The sequence below is a fragment of the Fusarium pseudograminearum genome, chromosome 3 (assembly GCF_000303195.2).
Source record: "Fusarium pseudograminearum CS3096 chromosome 3, whole genome shotgun sequence".
In the NCBI taxonomy this organism is placed as follows: domain Eukaryota; kingdom Fungi; phylum Ascomycota; class Sordariomycetes; order Hypocreales; family Nectriaceae; genus Fusarium; species Fusarium pseudograminearum.
In genome coordinates this window covers 6,173,152-6,190,591 of record NC_031953.1, presented here as the reverse complement: position 1 = coordinate 6,190,591, position 17,440 = coordinate 6,173,152, and the positions used below count along the sequence as shown (strand labels likewise).

Here is a 17,440-nt window from a genome sequence, read left to right as displayed (position 1 = left end):
GGGTTCCAATTGCTTGAGTTCCTCCGGGTTCCATTGCAAGGGTGACGAAGTCGGACTCCTGCAACCTCCACGTGGTGTCACCCGGGGACCTGGCCTGATCTCAGACTTCAGGCAATGCAGGAGACGCGCCCAAAGTAAGTCGTCCCATATTGTTTGTCTTGTTAATGTCATTATAGGTGCTGGTTACAAATCGTTCAAGTTAACAAAACTATATTACATCAAAAGCAAAAAACACCAAACCTTAAGCATTAATCTTAGCCTTAACCCACTTTTCAAGACCGCCACGAGCAATAATCTCTTGCACGTTGGCAGGCAACTCGCCAACCTTTTGCTCCCACGATGAGCCATCCTTCTCAGTGACAATGACCTTGGAGCGACGAACATCCCAGACAAGCTTCCAACCAGTACGGCGCGTCAAAGGCTTCTCGGTGTCGTTCTTGTATGTCTCGCGGAGGCGCGCGACGAGGCGGGGAACTTCGACGCCCATGAGGGCATTGTTGATACTGTTGCGGCTGAAGATGTTGCCGAAGCTGCCAGAGACAACGAGGGGAATCTTCTTGGCTAGGAGGGCCGTGGCGGCTTGCTCTCGGGAGCTACCGCAGCCAAAGTTGAAACCTGTGACGAGTATGTCGCCAGCCTTGGCGAACTTGCCGAACTCTGTGTCATAGTTCTCCATGCATACTTCGGCCATCTTCTCCACTGAGACGTTGTCTTGGTAAGTGTACTTGCCTATGGGATTGTTAGTGTGGTAGCTGGAATATTGGTATCAGGTCAACCTACCCGGGTAGATGCCATCAGTGTTGATGTTGTCGCTATCGCAGAAGACGATCTCGCCCTCAACCTTCTCAGGGAAACCGGGGAGGATCTCGGTCAGAGACTCCTCTCCCTCGGCAGCAGCAGGGCTAGCAGCCTGCTCCTTGGCGCCCTCTGAGGTCTCAGCAGCAGCAATCAAGGCATCGGCCTCGTTGATGAGCTTGTCCAGAGCATCCTCGATTGACAGAGCCTTGTCGGCGACATAGTCACCGCTACCCTCGCCAATGATGACCTTCTCGACACCCTCGGGCTTCTGGTACCAGCCAGGGCCAGCAATCTTGCCCTTGAGCGCACTGGCAGCGACGATCTCAGGACTGGCAAGGTAAGCCTTAGCCGAGGTGGAACCCATGCGTCCCTACTACTTGTTAGCTTTATCCGATTATTCTAGTGGGAATGACATACCTTGAAGTTACGGTTACTGGCGCTGATACCGACCTCGCCGAGCTCAAGAAGACCTGTGCCCTGTTCCAAAGTCAGAATATGCAAGCAAGAAAGGACCCAAGTGATGGGAGCTTACCAGTCCGATACAAGGTCCACAGCCTGCTGGAAGTACCTGCGCACCAGCGTCACGCAGGACTTGCCAGTCACCAGCCTCTTCAGCGATCTCCTGTTCGGGAAGCGAAGCCGCAGCAATGTAGAAGTTGACACCGGGGGCGATCTTGACGTCCTTGTTCTCCTTGGCGGCCTCGCGGAAGACACGGGCAGCGGCGGCGATATCAGAAGCTCGAGAGTTGGTGCAAGAAACGAGGTAGGCCTTGTTGACTGGGATATCCTCAGCCTCGAGGTTCTTCAGAGGTGTAGCAATCTTGACAGAGTTGGGACCAGCGACAATGGGAGAGAGAGTAGACAGATTGAGGTAGAGCTCCTTGGCGTACTTGGCGTTGGGATCAGCCTCCAGCCTGTTCTGCTCCAACTCGTCGACACGCTTGTGGTTGATACGGTCCTTCGAGGAGCCACCGAACATGGCGTTGGTGGTGGCCTTGCCTCGGTACCAGGAGATGAGCATCTCGTCTACAGGGAAGACACCGGCGAGAGCACCCCATTCAGTAGTCATGTTGCTGATAGTCAGGCGATCGTCGATAGGGAGGCTTTCACCGCCAGCAAACTCGACGGCGTGGTTCAGCACTTGGTCGTCTCGGAAAAGACCGCAGAGGGCAATAATAACATCCTTTCCGGTAACACCAGGGGGGAGAATTCCGGTAAAAGTGACCTTGGCAACGGGAGGAACTTGCCACCAGGTTTGACCAGTAGCCCAGATGGAAGCGGCGTCTGTGCGAACGACGGCAGTTCCTAGACAGCCAATTCCACCGTACATGTTGCTGTGACTGTCACTTGCGACAGAGACAGTTCCAGGCCAGGCGTATCCTGTATTAGAGTCAGCATACTGTTTGATCCTGTCGGATCAAGTGTCTCTACCTTCCTCGACCATGATCTGGTGACCGATACCCCGACCGGCAGGATAGTGTGTGACTCCATGCTTCTCGGCGAATTCGTGGATAAGAGAGTATTTCTTGAGGTTGGCTTCGGATTTGTTTTGGACGTCGTGGTCCAGGGTGAATACTGTTTTGCGAGTTAGCTTCAGCTCCAACCTGACTCAGACCCGAGACGTCTACTCACCCACTTGACGGTTGTTGTGAATTTTGGAAGCGCCAATGTCGAGGAACTTCTTTGCGATGGGCCATGTGTTGTCGTGGCTCATACAATGGTGGGGAGCGAGTGCGATATAATCTCCCGCCTTGATCTTCTTTCCTGGGGCAAGTCCTACAGCATACTGTTGGGCGATCTTCTCAACCAGAGTTTGGGGGTTCTCGACGGTAGGAGGCTTCTGGTACTGGAAAGCAGAAGGAGTTGGGGTGTTCTCGAGCTGGGAGTGGAAAGCATGTTGTCGAGGACTCGTCGTGTAGGTACGGTACTGGGAGGAGGCGAGGGCGAGGGATCGAGTGCAGGCAGTCAATGCTCGAGTCTGCAGCCGCGCGATAGCGACAGCGTTGAGAGCTACAGCTCTCCTCTAGAGACATGAAGTCAGCGAAGGGTCTTGATGTTGGAGATGGAGGGGCAAGAATGTCCAAGCATTGGGACATACATACAAGAGCAACCATTATGGACGATTAATTATATAATCAAGAGAAACGAACCATGCCAGAGTATGAGCTCTGGAAGATATGCGACAATGTCGGGTGGTAATAACAAAAGATGAGGGTTTAAGTTTTAGACTGGGGATAGCTTCATCTTCTTTCCTTGAAGCCGGCCTCGGAGATGGGTCACAAAAATTTCTGGGGAAAACGGACGGAATTTTAATGTCGATTATGTGATTGGTCGGAAATTGATTCCTCTGTTCCCGGAACATGATCGCCTGCCTAAGGTGGAGCGTCTTTACACCTTACACCGTCAATGGAGTGTCAGAAGCCATTGAATTTTCATATAATGTAGTTGATAAGTATATTTATGTTGGTGGCCCAAGAGATACATAGGTCATAAATAAATTTGTCTATTTTTGGGCTCAATACTGCTCGACGTATCCTTAATTCTGAATCTCTGTTGTGCATATAACCTACACCCATTAGGTAAGGACAATACAAGTCCGAAAGCGTTTCATAAGAAACTTGGGAGGATGACATGTTATTAGTTGATCCATTTTCAACTCAAGACTGACTCTATAGCTCTGGAAAAGCATGAGCATCCATAAGTTGACACTGTCAAATACCACACAACTTCCCCTACCCCATACTCCAAGCCCCGCATCAATCAACATCTCACAATGTCCTCACGACTTGGCAATCTCAAAGCCTCTGCTTTAGAAGCAGCATCCCTCTTACTAGAAACATTCTCCAACAAGTCCATCACTCGTCGTCAACTCATCGATGCAAACCAACTACAAAAGCTCGCCCTCACCCTCAATCGGCCCACCTTGAACGGCAAAGACGTTTCTGAGCATCCACCTGCCAAGGGAACACCTGTACCGCCTGGTTACCACCTTGTGTATTTCACTCCAAATGGCACGGAAGAAGAACTCGGTAATGATGGGAGTGATACGACGTTTAGTGCATCTGCACCTTTTACAAGAAGGATGTGGGCTGGAGGCAAGATGACTTGGGCGACTGACCTGTCGCTTCGTGTGGGTGATGATGTCCATGAGACAACGAAGCTTTTGAGCGCGACGCCCAAGAAGAGTCGATCGGTTGGTGAGATGGTCCTTGTAGAAGTCGAGAAAGAGTACTGGGGTGAAAAAGGCTTGCTGTTGAAGGATCGTCGATCATGGGTGTTTAGGCCTGAGATTGACCTAGATGCAGTCAAGGAAGTGCCAAAGCACCTTGACAACATCGTCCGAGGCCCATCTATCATTAAGGATATTGATGCTCAGAGTGAGGGTAAATATCACGACACGGTGGGTCAACATTGGCTAACAGACCTAGGTTATCCTATAAGAGAACTTCGCTGGTCACCAGTTGGCCTGTTCAGATTCTCAGCCCTAACGTTCAATGGACACATGATACACTACAACCAGGATTGGACTCGGAATGTAGAGGGTCATCCTGGTGAAGTTGTCCATGGACCTCTGAACCTGATCAACCTGCTTGACTACTGGCGGGACATCCACGGCAACGGTGAAAGACCTCGAGAAATCTCATATAGAGCTTTGTCGCCGTTATATGCTGGCCAAACTTACAATATCCGAACTGACGTCATCAAAGACACAGAGAATGGAAAGATGTGTGATGTTCTCGTTGAAAGAGAGGGAACAGTCTGCATGAAGAGCGAAATCACTGCGTAGGACATCGCTGGCTACTTCAACATAGACCAATACTGGGACAATAAGCTTTATACAGACAACGGTTGAACCGGCGGGTAGGATAATGTACCGCCTGTAACAGTTCCAACTCTACACAAGCGCCAATGGATGTAACCTATAATGACAAACAATGTACATTTCCACCCATCTAACCCAATCAACACATCCCATTCACGCTAGAATACAAATGAATCCACAACTTTTTAAGCAAGGAGCATGCGAGAAGGATCCTCAATGTACTTCTTGACAGTGTTCAAGAACATAGAAGCCTCTCTGCCGTCAATAAGACGGTGGTCATAGGTCAAGCTGATGTACATCATCTTTACATAGGTTAGTCGATAGTATTGAGGTAAACAGTGGAGGAAACTTACAGGTCGGATGACAGCTTCGCCGTTAATAGCAACGACCTCTTGTCGGATGCCGTTCATGTTGAAGACAGCAGCCTGGGGGTAGTTGATGACGGGAGTTCCGAACATGGAACCGAAAATACCGGGGTTGCTGATGGAGAAGCTTCCGCCCTCCATATCCTCCATGGTAAGCTTACCATCACGAGCCTAGCTAATTAGCACTTGTATCATGTATCAAAATACAGGAAACTAACCTTCTTGGCAGCAGCAGCAACCGCGCGCTCGAGCTCAACAATGCTGAGAGACTCGGTGTTCCTTAACACAGGGGTAACGAGACCCTTGGGTGCTGAAACGGCAATGCTAACATCGACGTAATCGTGGTATGTGATGATCTCCTTCTCGGTGTCGATTTGAGCGTTGATCTGGGGGACCTTTTGGGCAGCCATGGTGGTGGCCTTTGTGAAGGCACCCATGTAACCCAGACGCACCCCATGCTCCTCGGCGACCTCCTCCTTGTACTTGGCTCGCCATGCGATCAAGTTGGACATGTCAACTTCTTGGATGGTGGTGAGGGAGGCGCAAGTGTTTTGGGATTGCTTGAGACGGCCGGCAATGGTTCGTCGCATACGGGACATTTTCTCCTGCAAATTCTGGTTAGTCATGCATTACATTCACATCCCAGGTATACTCACAACTCGCTCGCCTCGGCCAGGGGCGCCTGAGCTTTGTGCGGGAGCAGCCGACTTGGACTCCTTGGGCGCAGGCTTAGACTCAGCGGGCTTTGAAGGCTTGGGAGCCTCTTGAGCGGGAGAAGACTTCTTCTCCTCAGTCTTGGCGGGTTGCTCGGAAGGCTTGGATTCCTCTTTCTTGGGTTCCTCTTTGGCTGGTTTTTGCTCTCCTCCCTCGCTCTTCTTGGCAGAACCAGCATCCTCGCCGGTCACGATACGCGCAAGATCCTGTCCGACGACAACGGTATCGCCCTCCTCAGCAAAGTATTCGGCGATGGCACCGGGCTCGTTCGCGTTGACGAGAACGTCGATCTTGTCAGTCTCGATGCTGGCAATCTCCTCATCCTGCTCGACCGCCTCGCCGACCTTCTTGGACAAGCTGGACAATGTTCCTTCGGTGATGGACTCGGCCATGGGAGGCACGGAGACGATATAGGAGCCATTGAGGAAGCCAGAGTTGCTGAACAGGCGACGTTGGGGGTCGATGGCGCCGCGCTGGCAGAGGGTTGCGCTGTGGGAGAGGGCGACTCGAGAAACGGCGACTCGCGATAGGCCGGAGAGGCCTGTGACAGCCTTCATGCGCAGTAATGAAGCCATTGTGAGGGTTTGTCGAGGAGAGGAATTGACTGGATGGTGATTGGAGGTGAGGAAAGGATGGAGACGGGAAAGATCGTGGGGAACGAAAACAAGTTCTGAATTAAGCGGGCCGAGATTCTGAGGGTATCGCACGGACTTGCAGTACCTTGGGCGATGTGTACGGGCAATCAAGGAGGATAGTATTTACAGGGTTACTATAATTAACAATCAAGCGATCAACTGAAGCTGGAGATGTTTCACAGCTGTATGAATATTGATTTGCTCCGTAGATAGCTATCCATTTCATGTCAATGTCTGTGTCTGAGTCTAGTAGAGCCTCCAATTTGGAGATATAGTACGTCACTTGACTGATTCGACTTCACCACCGCATCTTTGTACATGATGCCTTGAACTATATATTATAAAATACTATTTGTCATATAACTGTATTGATCTGATTACTGCAAGTCAAGATGCAATATGACACTGTAACTGTCCCGCGGGAAGGTTGTCATGGATCACGAAGTTCACTACGGCCTTCAATGTCCGGCGCAATAACTCGGGTCTTTCCGCATGAGCCCCTGTAAGCTTCGTTCGTTAGGGACAACGGCCATTCACTCCAGCTTCAATCCATCATCCCAATATTTCTATCGGCTTAACAGTCGCAAGCCGACAGACCAGGACTGAAACAGACTCATATTTCAGACAATTCCTTATTTGGGATGCGATGCTCCGTACTTTGCGGAGCAAGGTGAAGTTAGCTTGGTCAAGGTGAGCAACAAGCTGCGGCAATGTTCGGCATAGCGAAATATGACACTTTACCTGTGGTTCATGCCTCAGGCATTTGCATTTGTGTCTATGATATATAGCTCCCTCACCACCTGTGCTATTCCCAGGCGAGTGACTCTGGATATCCGTGGAAATGTTGATGCACCCTGGAATGTAACAGCATTAAAGATAGCGGGCCGGTGCCGTGGTGCTGGTGCTGGTCAAAACCCTATTGCGCCATGACGCAGAGACTCCAATGCAACAATATGCTATGCAAGTACATCTCACAACACAACACAACTGACGACCAGGTTTAACTGAATTGTTATGGATTTGGCATTATCCAGTGGTATCTAAGGTAAAGTTTCCATCGCTATATGGTATCTAAAAACGCCCAGGGTCGCCGCCCGTTCATACCTTGTCGTCACCCTGTCGTACAGAAACGTCTGTCTCGAGGTCGACACGAATCCCTGTTTCACTTCCTTCATAGTCTTTCGCGGACGCATATTTCCTAAAGGGGCTGGATATTGTTGTTTGTGTGCCGCCTTGTGGCCATTCTGCCATATCGTATATATCTGGTTGACTACTACTTGACGCCAATTCGCGCGTTGAGCTGGCTCCGTCGTTTTCGCGGGATTTCGTTTTGGATACGCCTTCAAGTCGTATACCATTGCTAAAGGGAGCGCTGAAAGGGGCGCTAAACTGAGTCGACCGGCCTCCACTGTTGGAAGTGAGGAAAGATCCTGGCAGGACTCTGCGGGCCACTGGTCGGAGCATTGGAAGACAAGCTGCGTATCAGTCAGTATGCGATCAACATTGATGAATACAACTAGAACATACCAGCAATTACGGCAAAATTACACTCGGCGATAGACCAGGCGTAATGCTGTCCCATTTGAAGCGTCATCTCCTTGGAGTCCGACTCAAATTTGAACGATTCGATGAGAACGAAAATGGAAGCAAGACATGTCATGGCACCAAACGCAAACAGCGCAATGACAGCAACCTTTTGGCCTTTTGGTAGGTGAAGCTTTCCAACTTCAATAGCGGGGAGGATAAGGATAGCAGCGTCGATCAAGACATGTGTCAATACTGTTGAGAAGAAAAAAGTCGATTCTTTGATGTGGCATTTCGCTGCCCTTTCCTCTTGGGTTCCATCCCACAATGCTGTCAAAGGCAGGCATTGCAAACACACCATGAGGAGTCGTAATAGGAACCACGCGACGGTGATGCATGAGAGTACTTGGATGGGGATTCGGATATCGGAGAATTGGAAGAGGCGCCAGTAAAATGCGAGAATGGCGAATTTTGAGAAGGCGATGGCAAAGGTGTAGGTAAAGCTCGTCGTCCACATATGGATCCATGCCAGTCGGTTCTTATCATAAAAAGTAAAGTCGTCTGTGAGTCCATTCTCCATGGGTTTTCCTAGCCCATCCTTGATCCATATCATACCATTCGTCAACAAGGCCAATGAACCCAACTTGAAGCAATGTTAGAACATGCCATTCACGTGAGGATGTTGGAGTATAAAACATACCCAGCCAACGACGGAAAAGGCATCGTCAATTCCATATCCAGCCTTTGTGATCCGCCGCGCAACGAGTCGAGCAATAAGAGCCAAGGTCGCAAGAGGAAGTGTTATAGCGGCCGAAGCAATGATGTTGGGGGTGTCATTCCTCATGATGCATCATCAGGGTTTGTCGCTAGGACATGGACTTTCTCAATGTCCCCACGATCAATGACATGCAGAATCCAAAGCAATGGTTCAGGTACACAAACAAAAACAGAAGAGAGAACTGGGGAAGTAGTATTAAAGAGAATGGGGCGAAACGGGAGGATAATGACTCGACCTTATCTGGGGGGATCCATCAAGACAGGCCATTGAACCATTTTTTCCATCTTCCCCAGACCCGGGAAACCTGTCGAAAAAACGGGCCATGGTCGAAACTAGAGCCAACGGTCAGGCTTGGGCTTGGTAATGGTTGGTGGCACTATTACCTCCCCTAGCGCCTCTATGACCCCCATGGGGATAGACGAAGCCTCAAGGTTTCGGTGATGATGCGGTAGCGGATCAGGTCCCTTGAAGACCCACTGACACTGAATGTCGGGTTCTTGATTTGACCCAGGTCAGTCGATCGCCTTTTGACACTCTTGTTTGGGAGGATCAAATGGTGATCACAGTGGCAAAGCTTTCCTGCCCTCACTTTGGTCGTCCGTGAGAGTTTGCGGCAATTGTTGCTCTTTGTTTGAGAAGGATCAATGCGCCATGTCATGTCCTTGTCGACAACAATTGTCTCAGTCTGACATCCAGCTGCCAGTTCTGGGTGATGCTGCACTTGCTATGTCACGCATTGATCAACGTGCGCCTTGTTTTCAGCTGCGACTTCCAGGGGCTTCTAAGAAGCATCATACAACCTACCTATTTGAGCATAGCCAGTATCCTGCTCTAATCAGCCCAATGAGAAGCTGAACCGCGAGGAGCAGAGATGGCGTGAGCTAGGCTGCACCGGGGGATGATGGTGACTTTATTTTTCGAGTATCAGTTTGTCATGCATTTGAAGAATTCTTCATCTTTGTCAAGGAATGCTCGCCCTGGGATTATTAGGGGTCCTGGTCCTTGTTGCACCTTATTGCTTATCTCAAATTACCGACGTGCATGCGAGCTGGGACAAAAGCCAAGGCGAGCTATTCGGACCTTTCCACATTATATGGATCCAGTCCTTAGCTGGGGGTGTTATCAATGTCGAGTCCAAATTCCGAGACCACCGAGGTTAATCACCAGACGACGAGAAGGATTTTCACAACTACAGTACAAGACTAGTATATGCCGCTATGATTAAATGAAGATCTCTTATCTAGTAGAGGAACGGTTGCGAGGCCAGTGAACTTTATTAATATGCAAGTGTCAAGTGTCTCGGGTAATCTACCGTGCGAACGGACACACGACATGGCTGACACGCGACCGGTAGCGTTACAACTCTGCCATTCTCTAAATCTTAAACAAATATAAGGCCTGCCAAACATCAAAGCCCAGCGTCAAGTCGAGTTTCATTCCGAATACTACTCCCCTGAGAACAGCTCCATGTCAGCAAGTTCCACTGAGCTTATCTCAAGTTCCACAACCGAGCACCTGTGGAGGATCTACATATCCCTCTCACTGGATGTACATGGCTCCCCTGGCATACCCGCTTAGTATCCGATAATTCTTCATTGGATGTTTCGGCTCGACATTCATTCATAAACTTGCTAATCAGATTTGCATTACTCAACATCCCGAACTTACCGAGGTATATTGCAAATTCCGTCGACTGTGATCCCAGGCATCAAACACTATTATAGGATGACCCCCTAGCGATGAGGGTTATCTTCTGTGACCCAACAACAAGTGTCCACTAAACCAAGCAGGCCCAAGGTAGAAACAAGAAAAGCAAATAGATTATCAAGTCCGAAAGTCTCGAACGTTTATCATCCAGCCTAAGACGCCTACGCTATGCACAACCACCAACTACAACAGCTCCAGGTCCCAGGTTAGCGGATCCTACTCCGCGTGACCACTAATTCCACCCTTAATTCCATCCAAGATTCCGGACCATTGTCCACCATGTCGAATCTTTGATACCTCAGAAAACTGATCACAAGCAATCTTTCGAATCACAAGCGTGTCCTTGGCCTTCTTGTGGTTCTTTCCGTTACCATGAAGCAGATACTCTTCGAACCAAGCTTCCTCAGATTTATCGAAGGGCAAGAAGGCGAGTTCAGTGGCTCGGTCCGCAAAGTCCTCAGTTCGAGACTCCAAGACAGCACCAATCAGATTCTGGAAGAGCAGCTCGCGGGTATGAGGAGGGTAGGTTCGAGAGTAGAACAACGCCTCTGAGATGTTGGTGTGCACCATCGCATTGAAAAGAAGCTCGAGAGCAGCCGACGTCTTAAGAATAGGCTGCACGGCGTAAAAGTACGATAGCGCGATGCTGTAATCATGGTCCTCGGCGGATCGAACCAGGACGGTGATGATGTCGTCTGCAAAGTCGGGGATGAGAGAAGGGTGCGAGATATACTCAAGCGCTGTCTGTGGGAATATTGTTAGCAGCGGTATTGAATAACACACTCGCAAATCCTACCGAAAAGTCCCGATGGTCGAGATACCACAGACCCTTCATGAAGATCTGGTACTTCTTAGGCATGCCAGATGAATCCACAAAAACGTCCGAAACATTGTCGCGACCCGACGTTCGGTCAAAATCGAGTAGAATATAATAGAAAATGGGGAATTTGTGGTGTGTAGACATGTTGGCTTCACAGACTTGGTGGTGAAGCTGTTTCAAGGCATTGTCGGTTTTGGGAGGGTAGATTTTTGCTACAATTGTAAAGTTAGCAAATGTCATTTCGCATATATCCTATAACATTATTTCTTACCCTTTGTGATTCCAACAGCTCGGAGAACACGATCGATAAACAAGGCGCCATCAAAACTCTTGCGAGACGCCTCTGTTTCTCGCTGAGTATCGCGATCGTAGGGGTTCGCTAACCCTTCAGGGAAGACATCGTGAAGATTGAGATAGTCGAACATGATGGGCAAGAATATGGTGATCAAACAGTGGATCGAGGTTGCGGTAGAGCAATGTTTTGATTGTTAGCTCAAGAGCTTCAAAAAGCTATCGCGAAACCGGCCAAGCCAAAAAGTGAGGCTCCGTCGCGACATCACGTGAAGTCTTGCTGCGGGGCTACCAGCGCCGGTACGTACTTGTTGTTTACATGGCCGATTCCAGGTTGGGACATTTCTAAACAAACGCGGGGCGCAACCGTTGAATTTGTACAGCTTCCTTTCACACAACAAAGGCCGACCTAAACGCACAACGGTCAAAGGGTTACTTTGTTTATACTATACCAACTTTCCTTTACATAAAGTTTATCGCATTTTGTCTTGTCTGTGACAAGAACTCTCTTTCAGAATGTCGTCCCCTGTTAGGCCTCGGCGCGCAAGGCGCACCGCCATTATTGATTCTGACGACGAAGACGATGTTTCCAACCGTTCTAGAGTCCAGGACGAGGAAGAGGACTTTGAACCAGAGCCTCAACCACCCAGAAGAGCAACCAGAAGTGGGCGCAAGTCAACAACACCAGCACCTTCTGTCGCTTCCACCCCTAAACCCCGAGGTCGTCCCAGAAAGTCTGCTACACCAGCCGCTACACCAGCCGCTACCCCGGGCCCCGCGCCAGATACCAGCGAGGTTTTCGATGGCGATTCGACAATTAAGCCTGAGCCGATGTCTTCGCCGGCCATGCCTCCACCAAGGAAGCGCAAGAGTGTGGCTCGAAGCTCTATCGCATCTGCGGCTGATATTCCTCCCACACCGCAACCGAAACCTCCGAAATCCCCAGAGTCTTCACAGAAGCCAATGGCGGCTCTGGCCGACATTACCGATTCCACCATGAATACGTCGCATGCCGACGATACGCAGCCTATGATTAAGCCAATCAAACCCATGGATACCATAATGGAAAAGCCTATGGACATTGTGTTGAAGTCACGGACAATGGTCATCCCCGCTGTTGAAGACACTACACCAAAGCCGAGAATTGTCCTGACGCATCTTATTCTCGAAAACTTTAAGAGTTATGCTGGCCGACAAGAAGTCGGTCCCTTTCATGCATCGTTCTCCTCTGTGGTGGGACCCAACGGTTCAGGAAAGTCAAACGTTATCGACTCCCTGCTCTTTGTCTTCGGTTTCCGAGCCAGCAAGATGCGACAGGGCAAGATTTCCGCTCTGATTCACAACTCCGCTCAACACCCGAACTTGGGCCACTGCGAGGTAGCTGTCTACTTTCAGGAGGTTATGGACCAGGTAAGCGCACTGATTTCTGGATGCAATCGCAAACTAATTTGTTTAGCCTGGCGGTGGCCATGAGGTGATCCCGAAATCCGAGCTTGTCATTTCACGAAGGGCTTTCAAGAACAACTCGAGCAAATACTACATCAACGGAAAAGAATCCAACTTCACGACAGTCACAACTCTCCTCCGCGATCGGGGCGTCGATCTGGACCACAAGCGTTTCTTGATTCTTCAGGGTGAAGTCGAGTCCATCGCTCAAATGAAGGCCAAGGCTGGCAACGAACACGAAGATGGTCTGCTCGAATACCTTGAAGATATTATTGGAACATCCAAGTACAAGGCTCCTATCGAAGAGTCCGCCACCGAGGTGGAAACCCTCAACGATGTGTGCATGGAAAAGAGCGGCCGTGTTCAACACGTTGAGAAGGAGAAGAACAGCCTCGAGGACAAGAAGGATAAGGCAATTGCTTTTATCCGGGACGAAAATGAGTTGGCACTGAAACAATCCGCTCTCTATCAGCTTTTCATCCACAAGTGCAACGAAAACCTTACAGTCACAGGAGAGGCAATCACACAGATGCAAGCACAGCTAGATGCTGAGCTTGAGAAGCACCACGGCAGCGAGCAAATCATCAAGACCCTCAAACAGGAGTATGATGTGGGTTCCAAGGAGTTCGAGATCAAGTCAAGATCGACACAGGCTTTGGTCAAGGAGATGGCCAAGTTTGAGCAGGAGCGTGTCAAGTTTGACGAGAAGCGAAAGTTCCTCGATGACAAGCGCAAGAAACTCGAGAAGACAATTGCCAATGCTGAAGCAACATCAATCGAAGCCGACGAAACCATCGAGCAGTGCGGAGAAGAGATCGAGACGCGGACTCAGGAAATCGCCGAGCTTGAGCAACAGGTTCAGGCTGCTGAGGCTGAGCTTGTCCAAATCAGAGACAGCCTTAAAGGCAAGACGCAGGAATTTTCTGATCAGATTGCGGCGCTGCAGAAGTCTCTTGAGCCCTGGAACGAGAAGATCAACCAGAAGCAATCTGCTGCCGCAGTTGCTGAGAGTGAGCTCAACATCCTCCAGGAAAAGGCCAATGCTGGTGCCATCGCTCTAGAGGACCTTCAGTCGAAGATCGTCTCCAGTGAAGAAACCAAGTCTGCCAAGCGGGCCGAGCTCAAGTCTTGCCAGGCTGAGAAAGCAGAGCTTCTCAAGGAAGCAGAGAACATGAAGTCTGAACTGTCGGTCCTTGCCGAGCAGGAGCCCAAAATTCGCTCCAAGATCTCAAATGCTCGTCAAAAGGCTGATGAAGCGCGCTCAAACTTGTCTAATACACAGGTCAGAGGAAACGTGCTTTCTGCTTTGATGCGCATGCGGGAGTCAGGTCGAATTGATGGCTTCCATGGCCGCTTGGGCAACCTTGGTACAATTGATCCCAAGTACGACGTGGCCATCTCGACAGCTTGCGGTGCTCTCGACAACTTTGTCACCGAGTCTGTCGAGGCTGGTCAGCAGTGTATCGAGTACCTCCGAAAGAACAACGTTGGACGAGGTAACTTTATCTGCTTGGACAAGCTGAGAAGGTTTGATCTTTCGCCAATCCAGACTCCTGAGAACGCTCCTCGACTGTTCGATCTCGTCACTGCCAAGGAGGACAAGTTCCGGCCTGCCTTCTACCACGCCATGCAGGATACCCTTGTCGCTGCAGACCTTGCTCAAGCGAACAGGATTGCGTATGGTGCCAAGCGATGGCGAGTCGTTACCCTTGCCGGTGAGCTGATTGACAAGTCCGGTACCATGTCCGGTGGTGGTACAACTGTCAAGCGAGGTCTCATGTCTTCCAAGCTCGTCTCAGATGTCAGCAAGGAGCAAGTTGCCAAGTATGAGACTGACCGAGATGGTTGGGAGGCAAAGTTCCAAGAATTCCAGGAGTACCAGCGAGAGTGTGAAACTCGCCTCAAGGAGCTGAACGAGAAGATTCCCCAGCTCGATACCAAGATGCAGAAGATCGGCCTCGAGATCGAGAGCGCCGAGAGGAACATCACCGACATGCAGCGACGCATCAAGGAAGTCAGCAGGGAGCACCAGCCTTCTGCGACAGACAACAGCCGCATTACTACTCTGCAAAAGGAAATCGCCAAACTCAACAGAGATATTGAGAGGCTCCGTGGAGAGACATCCAGCGTTGAGGAAGAGATCAAGACTCTGCAAAACAAAATCATGGAAGTTGGTGGTGAGAAGCTCCGTGCCCAGAGAACCAAGGTTGATGCGATCAAAGAGGAGATTTCCTCCAACAACGAGGAAATCTCCAACGCTGAGGTCCGCAAGGTCAAGGCGGAGAAGCAAAAAGTCAAGCTAGAAAAAGACCATGCCAAGTCGTCCAAGGAACTTGCAACCGCCTCTCGTGACCTTGAGAAGCTCGAAAATGACATCAACAACCAAGGCGAGAGAGCCGAAGAGCTTCAGGCACAAGTTGCGGAGGCTGAAGAAGGATTGGCCACCAAGAAACAGGAGCTCAAGGCCCTCAAGGCTGAACTTGATGAGAAGACAGACGAATTAAACGAGACAAGAGCAATGGAGATCGAGATGCGGAACAAGCTCGAGGAGAATCAAAAGGCTCTGGCCGAAAACCAACAACGACTCCGCCACTGGAATGACAAGCTGTCCAAGATTGTCCTACAAAACATTGACGACCTTACTGGTGGCTCAACCAATGGTCACTCCAAGCCTCGGAAGCAGCCCAAGCCTCAGCAGAATGATGATGGAGACATCGACATGGATGATGCTCCTCAAGATGATGTAGACATGACAGATGCCCCCGAAGAAGAGGAGGAGCAGGAGGATGCAGACGAAGAGGACGAGGAAGAGGAAGATGAGGAAGATGAAGACGAAGAGGAGCAAATGAATGGGCAGCCTAACGAGCTTCCGAGATACACCCCCGATGAGCTTGCCGATATGAATGAGAGGACACTCAAGGGCGAGATTGCGGCTCTGGAAGAAAAGACCCAAAACGTCAACGTCGATCTTGGTGTCCTTGCTGAGTACCGAAGGAGAGTGGAAGAGCATGCGGCTCGAGCCTCCGACCTTCAGACTGCTATTGAACAGCGAGATTCTGCCAAAAAGCGATGTGACGACTTGCGCCGCCTACGCTTGGAAGGTTTCATGGAAGGTTTCAGTGCCATCTCCCTCCGACTCAAGGAGATGTACCAGATGATCACTATGGGAGGAAACGCAGAGCTGGAGCTTGTCGACAGTCTGGACCCCTTCAGCGAAGGTATCCTTTTCAGTGTCATGCCACCCAAGAAGAGTTGGAAAAACATCAGCAACCTTTCGGGTGGTGAAAAGACACTCAGCAGTCTGGCTCTTGTTTTCGCCCTGCACCACTACAAGCCAACTCCCCTGTATGTCATGGACGAGATCGATGCCGCGTTGGATTTCAGAAACGTAAGTACCACCCTGACCCTGAGACACTCGGTTGCGAGTCGACCATTAGTGTTCACTCGCGTGGGCATTCCAAATCGAAGCTCTCATCCTTCGTATTCTGACTCTTGCTAACACGCCACCTAGGTCTCGATCGTTGCAAACTACATCAAGGAGCGTACCAAGAACGCCCAGTTCATCGTCATCTCGCTGCGCAACAACATGTTTGAGCTCGCGGCGCGGCTGGTGGGAGTGTACAAGGTCAATCATATGACCAAGAGTGTTACGATCGAGAACAAGGACTTTATCGTGAGACCGCAATCGCAGCAGCAAGCATCGCAACGAAGCCAAGGGGGGAACACCGCCACGATATTGCCCTTTCGGTAGAAGGGAGGAAAGGTAGATAAAAAGGTACTTGGGTCTTGTATATGACGATGATGATGAATATGGGTTCAGGCATGGTTGGGGATACCTTAATGATATCGATGGAGATTAGATTTATGATTATATCCAAATGTTTGATGTTTCTTGCATATATTCCTACTTGCAGAATTACTTTGAAGGCCGAACAAAACTCATTGTCAGGATTTGGTCGATGCCAAAGAGTTGACTCTTTCAACCACGCCACGTCTATCAAGTAAGCCGTTATGACAACTCATCACGACCCAACCTGAAGTTGTCCTCCCCAGGCCGCCACTTGTATCACACTCGCGTCCCACGATCCAGGAACCCAACTTTCCCCCAGTGTCACCTCAACAAGTGCGTTCTGGACCAGGATTTGGGACATTGAGGATCTTCCAAGCCACTCACCTTCGACTAGACTCGCGAATTTGGGTGTTTTTTTGACACAATGCCGATACCCGTTCGATTTGGCAGACGCACATGCCGTGGTACACATTCAGGTGCAGAAGTGCCGAATGTTGGAGGGCTTTTCTCGGCTCAGCATGTGTGTCTTGGATGTCATTGTTTTTATGTCTCGGCAGATTCTATATTGTTTAGGGAGTTGTTCTTGTCTTGGACTGGCTTTGGCAAGGATGTTGTTCAGGGGCAGGATCAGAAGCTTGGCTGGGCGTCTACGATGGGAGGAATTGCGACAGCTGTATCTGTATATCCTATAAGTAAGGTCCAAACAATCAGTCAAGCAGCATCTTCACCCATCATCATCATCTCAAAGA

The 17,440-nt window shown here is 50.0% G+C and overlaps 6 protein-coding genes across 6 annotated transcripts, besides 1 other annotated feature; 2 read left to right on the top strand and 4 right to left on the bottom strand.

Annotated features, from left to right (window-relative positions):
• Positions 1-241: 241 nt before the first annotated feature.
• On the bottom strand, positions 242-2,912 carry FPSE_06063 (uncharacterized protein; the record flags this gene model as incomplete). The annotated part of the gene is made up of 7 exons (XM_009259181.1): positions 242-729; positions 781-1,168; positions 1,216-1,275; positions 1,331-2,178; positions 2,230-2,373; positions 2,431-2,821; positions 2,901-2,912. 7 exons carry the CDS (start codon positions 2,910-2,912, stop codon positions 242-244), a joined length of 2,331 nt encoding a protein of 776 aa, XP_009257456.1.
• Positions 2,913-3,571: 659 nt separating this feature from the next.
• On the top strand, positions 3,572-4,585 carry FPSE_06062 (uncharacterized protein; the record flags this gene model as incomplete). Its single annotated transcript, XM_009259180.1, has 2 exons — positions 3,572-4,181; positions 4,227-4,585. 2 exons carry the CDS (start codon positions 3,572-3,574, stop codon positions 4,583-4,585), a joined length of 969 nt encoding a protein of 322 aa, XP_009257455.1.
• A 221-nt stretch (positions 4,586-4,806) lies between these two features.
• FPSE_06061 (uncharacterized protein) lies at positions 4,807-6,275 on the bottom strand (the record flags this gene model as incomplete). The annotated part of the gene is made up of 4 exons (XM_009259179.1): positions 4,807-4,923; positions 4,975-5,157; positions 5,205-5,591; positions 5,643-6,275. 4 exons carry the CDS (start codon positions 6,273-6,275, stop codon positions 4,807-4,809), a joined length of 1,320 nt encoding a protein of 439 aa, XP_009257454.1.
• Positions 6,276-7,306: 1,031 nt separating this feature from the next.
• FPSE_06060 (uncharacterized protein) lies at positions 7,307-8,703 on the bottom strand (the record flags this gene model as incomplete). The annotated part of the gene is made up of 4 exons (XM_009259178.1): positions 7,307-7,375; positions 7,440-7,810; positions 7,863-8,502; positions 8,560-8,703. 4 exons carry the CDS (start codon positions 8,701-8,703, stop codon positions 7,307-7,309), a joined length of 1,224 nt encoding a protein of 407 aa, XP_009257453.1.
• A 1,857-nt stretch (positions 8,704-10,560) lies between these two features.
• On the bottom strand, positions 10,561-11,589 carry FPSE_06059 (uncharacterized protein; the record flags this gene model as incomplete). Its single annotated transcript, XM_009259177.1, has 3 exons — positions 10,561-11,088; positions 11,141-11,376; positions 11,436-11,589. The coding sequence occupies 3 exons, from the start codon at positions 11,587-11,589 to the stop codon at positions 10,561-10,563; spliced, it is 918 nt and encodes a 305-aa protein (XP_009257452.1).
• Positions 11,590-11,971: 382 nt separating this feature from the next.
• Positions 11,972-16,652, top strand: FPSE_06058 (uncharacterized protein; the record flags this gene model as incomplete). The annotated part of the gene is made up of 3 exons (XM_009259176.1): positions 11,972-12,865; positions 12,912-16,289; positions 16,413-16,652. The coding sequence occupies 3 exons, from the start codon at positions 11,972-11,974 to the stop codon at positions 16,650-16,652; spliced, it is 4,512 nt and encodes a 1,503-aa protein (XP_009257451.1).
• Positions 15,666-15,743: a repeat region.
• Positions 16,653-17,440: the final 788 nt, after the last annotated feature.